General features: G+C 58.1%; 1 protein-coding gene across 1 annotated transcript in view; it reads left to right on the top strand.

The window, feature by feature from the left end:
• LOC104511435 (nuclear receptor corepressor 2-like) overlaps positions 1 to 4,432 on the top strand; it is a gene marked incomplete at its 3' end in the record, with an annotated part of 52,526 nt that overhangs the window by 35,286 nt on the left and 12,808 nt on the right. Inside the window, 1 exon segment of the mRNA XM_010154052.1 lies at positions 1,529 to 1,708. Within this exon segment, the coding sequence (XP_010152354.1) occupies positions 1,529 to 1,708 (180 nt within the window).

The following is a 4,432-nucleotide window of genomic DNA, read 5'->3' as shown; positions in this document are numbered from 1 at the left end:
GGGATAGGGCAGAGCTCATCTCAGTGCACCCTACCAGGCAGGGATTGCCTCTGGAACCACTTCCCTGCGGCTCTGCCTCCCCAGGACCTCACCAGCAGCGGGGCGGGGGATGAGGGATGGCATGCAGTGCCAAGGGGGCATCTGCACCCATCACCTTGTGTGGCCGAGCTCAGAGGGGTCTGTGTTGCTGCACCCCATCCCATCACCCTTGTCCTTGCAGGAGGGTCACTGGGTACCCCCAGCCGCTCGCCCTTGTCCCTGAGTCAGGCCGGGGGGAATACGCTCAGCAGCAGTTGGTGCAGAACAAGGTCGGCTTTGTCTGTGGGCGCAGGGAGTCGTGAAGGCGGGAGAGTTGTGCGCTCCCCTCCCTCCCTCCCCAGCAGCTGCAGTGTGCTGGCGGCCTGGCTGCGGCTCCTTTCCTGCTCCCTCCACTCACCGGAGGACACTTAATTACGGATACACTTTTAATTAAGGCATTGGGTAGCATCCCAGGCCAGGGTGGGCTGTTGGCGTGCCGTGATCCCGTCTGCCTGCCCATTTCAGCTCCTTCATCCCGGGCGTGTTCACCAGTGGGCACACTCACCCAGGCAGGCGCCTTCTGCTTGCGGGAGATGGGCTCCTTCGTTTGGGGCTGGAGAGAGGAAGGGGGGTATGTGCAGGTGAGGTGGCCTGGCTCTGGGATGTTCCTGGGATCCTGGCTCGTCGGGCTCAGCCAAGTTTTGTTGCGTTGCTGGAGGTGAAGCAGAATGTTTTGATGGGTTTTCCTTCTGCCCCCAGCTCGTGGTAGTTAGAGCTGCTCCCCATGATGACGGTTACACTCATCTCTCTGGTCTCTCGTTTGAAGGGTCTTGTTGACCCCAGAGCTTCTTTACCTGGAAGCTTTGCAGAAGGCAGATCTTCATCAGTTTGGTCTCCGCTGGCCTCGCCTGTCCCCTTTTCTCCATCACTGGTTTGACTCCCGAAGCTCAGAACTCCCCTAGAATTTACCAAGGGGTGGAGGAGGAGCTCCATGGAGGAGGTGTGGATCCCCTCTCTGCTGGGGGCTGCCCTTGTAGCCCCTTCTTATTCAGCGTGGGTAATGCCACTCTCCTCTCCCCCTTGGCTGTGCTGGAGGAGGACACAGCTATGACTACCTTGCTTCTGGGGAGAAGATGTAACCTTGGGCTGGCTGCGGAGATGTGATGGGACGATGCTGCTGGGAGCTCCTGAATATGGATGGGTTTATCGATCCTGTCGGGATGCAGGTAGCACTGAAGGTGGTGGAGCCTCTGAGGCTTTGGCAGGAGGACAAGCTGCTGTCGTGTCCCCACGAGGCTAACCTGGGGCTCTCCGGAGCTGCCAGGGGTCGTGGAGTGCTGTGTTGATGTGATCTGGCAGCTGGTGCTGCTTAGCTGAGCAGGATTTTTGAGGGGGGTGTGTGCCTGAGAGCTGGGAACGGGCCAGGGAGCTGTGGCAGCTGGCGTGGGAGGATGGGAGGAGGATCCAGTCTCCTGGGAAGGAGGTGACCTGGTTGTTTTGTGCTCCCCAGGATCGTGGCCTGCCTGGCAAACTGGAGCCTGTGTCGCCCGTGAGCCCTGCCCACCCCGATGCCGAGCTGGACCTGCTGCCGGCCCGGCTCTCTAAGGAGGAGCTCATCCAGAACATGGACCGCGTGGACCGCGAGATCACCATGGTGGAGCAGCAGATCTCCAAGCTGAAGAAGAAGCAGGTAGGAGGCTGTGGGCTGAGGGGAGCATGTGTCTTCACCTCTGCGTGCTGCCTCACGCCCCGTGCAAGGCTGCGAAGGGGAAGTGGCAGTGGCAGTGCCACCAGCATGGACTGCATCTGTGCTATCCTGCCGTGACACGGGGCCGCTGCCACTGCGCCAGTGGTCTGGGGCTGGGAGTTGCAAGACGAAGGAGCTTTGGAAACCCAGCCTGTGGGCTCTTTTGCATGTCAGAGTACCTTAAAGGGAGAAAAACCTGCCCTTGGTGACTTGCTGGTAGACATGCAAGCTGTCATGGCAGAGCAGGAAGCCTGGGATGCCTGAGTCCTCCACACAAGGTCTTTTCCCTTTCCAGCTCTTGTCCCTCCCCAGTGCCATTGCTGCCGCTGTTGCGGGACCGGGCTGTTGAAAATGTGGCTGCAATGCCCTAACAGCCCTCCTGTGCCTGCCACCCCCTTCTCCAGGTCTTTGGAGCTCTGCAGCCGTGAGCAGCATCTGAGCCAGCTCCGGTCAGGGCTGTGATGAGCCAGGGATTTGAATGTGATCGGTGCCCCAGCAGGATTGCCCGCTCCACGCTGCCATGTGTACAATTACCATAAACCCATTAAGAGATTAATATGACAAAACCTTGGGGGACGTCTGTGAAAAAACCCACAGACTTAAAGGCTTTCACTTTCTAAAGCAAATCTCTTCTCCCTCCTCTCCCTCGCCGCTTGTTTCTTCTCTTTGCTTGGGGCCAGTTTCTAAACCCTCTGACGGCTGCTAATCCCAAACTGCCTGGGAGGAGCAACCTCTCCTGCAGGGTGCGCGGCAGGAATTCAGGAATGGAGCAAAACCTCTCCTTGGGCTGCCGGGTGGGGCCAGTGCTCCTCGAGGATGGTCGTGCAGTTGATCTTCCTCCCCATCAGATCCTTATTTTCCCATACCAGATACCATCCTTTCCTGCAAGTCAGAGCAGGATATTCTGGGTTAGTTTTCAAACAATACGGTTTAATTAGTGCAAAGGACGTGTTTTGTGTCTTGCTTTTTACCTGCAGAGGTATTGGAGTGCTTAGGGAGAGGGAGCCGAGGGGACAGAGGCAGCTGTGCTGTGGGGGTGAGGGACCAGCCCTGTGTGTGCTGGCATGCAGGGGCCAGGGGAACATCTGGAGCAATGGAAACCACCGAGGTTCCTCTTCCCAGGTTGGTGGGAGCTGGGTGAAGCCAGCCCTTCCTCTCCGCGGAAGCTTGGGGCTGGCAGTGGTGTCCTCTCATGCCTGGGAGGCTGGATGCTGGGCCGTGGTTTTAACCCACACTGAGGAAGGAGAGGCAAACCCTGGTTGTTGCCCACTCTGGAGCGGGGCTTCCAGAGCGGGATGCGTGCTGGGAGGACGGACAGCTCTGCCGATCCACGGCCGGGCGTTCCTCAGTGCTGCTGTTGGAGCTGATGGGAGCAGCACGTGCTCCATGCTGTTCAAACCGAGCTGTCCTTCCGTAAGGAAATGGGATTTTTACTGTTGGCTGCTCGGTTGCTTTTTCTTCCCTCCAAATGAATTTTACGATTCTTCCTCCCCACAAAAACGCTCTGCGGAGTGGGGAAGCAGGTGAAAGTGGCTATTGGCAGTAACAGCATCCCCCCGTCTCCTTTTTATTCTTTTTTTGGCACATGGTGACAAAGTCATTTGGTAGCAAATCCCATCCCATCCCCAGTGTGGCCTCCTTTCCCCTCTGGCAGGATCCTTCCTGCGCCCCGTCCTCCGCAGAGCTGGCACGTCTGGGAGGAAGCATTTTCGGGGAGGGGGTTCTTGTCTGATATGCTCTGGGAACGCTTTGTCCATCTGTGCATCCGAGCTGTCGGCGCAGGAGAAAGACGAGCGAAGGAAAGGGATCAGCCTGAAATGGATACCGCTCCTGCAGGAACGGGCGCCGGAGCAGGGGAGGAATTGTGTGCAGCCGGAATATCCTAATGCTTTTCCCCTCTGTTTTTGGGAGGCCTCCTCAGGGTCATTCCGTATGTTTGTATGGAAAGGCTGTGCTAGAAAAAACCCCAACCAGCCCCAGTCTGCCATCTCTCTTTGTCAGATGTTCCAGAAACACCGAGGAAGGCTCTTCCTGGTCTTCGCCAGAAGCGAATGCCTTCGGGAAGCTGAGAACGCCCCCCCAAACCCCGCGCGCCCCTGGCAGAAGGCCACCTCCATCAGCCGTCCCCCGCTCATTCATGCGCCATATGCGCTTCAATCTCTTGCCGAGTCCTCTCTCTCCCCCTCTTCCTGACAGGGAAGGATAATCCTTATGCATTTATTCCTGGCAGCAGTACCGGGGATCTGAAGGAGAAATAAACTGCTGGGCTGTTCTCCGCCTCCGGTTGGCCAGGGGCTCTCCAGAGTACAACACTCCCACCTGGTGATGGAGGTGGAGCTGCCAGGGTGGAAGAGCTCCAGGGTTTCCCCTTCCATCCAGCTCTGCTCTCCCCTTGGCTCTTTGGAGGTGGTTTTCAGGGATGCTCAGTGCCTGGAAGCCCTCTCCTCTCCCGGATGCAGGTGAAGCAACGGCTGCCGAACACAAGGCAGTGGCATCTGGGTGCGTGTAACGCCCTTGGATTCATCTGGCAGGTCCCCTCATCATGGGAGCTGCTACACTGGGGGATGGGGTCTTCCTGCAATGTCACCCACCTTCCTGGCAGTGTGCAGGCTCCGATGGCCCCTCCGCAGCATGTGGTCCATCCAAGGGACTATTAGCCGGAGAGAG

The sequence above is a fragment of the Eurypyga helias genome, unplaced genomic scaffold (genome assembly GCF_000690775.1).
Source record: "Eurypyga helias isolate BGI_N326 unplaced genomic scaffold, ASM69077v1 scaffold13186, whole genome shotgun sequence".
Classification (NCBI taxonomy): domain Eukaryota; kingdom Metazoa; phylum Chordata; class Aves; order Eurypygiformes; family Eurypygidae; genus Eurypyga; species Eurypyga helias.
The sequence above is the reverse complement of the archived record's forward strand: the minus strand, read 5'-3'. Positions and strand labels throughout refer to the sequence as shown.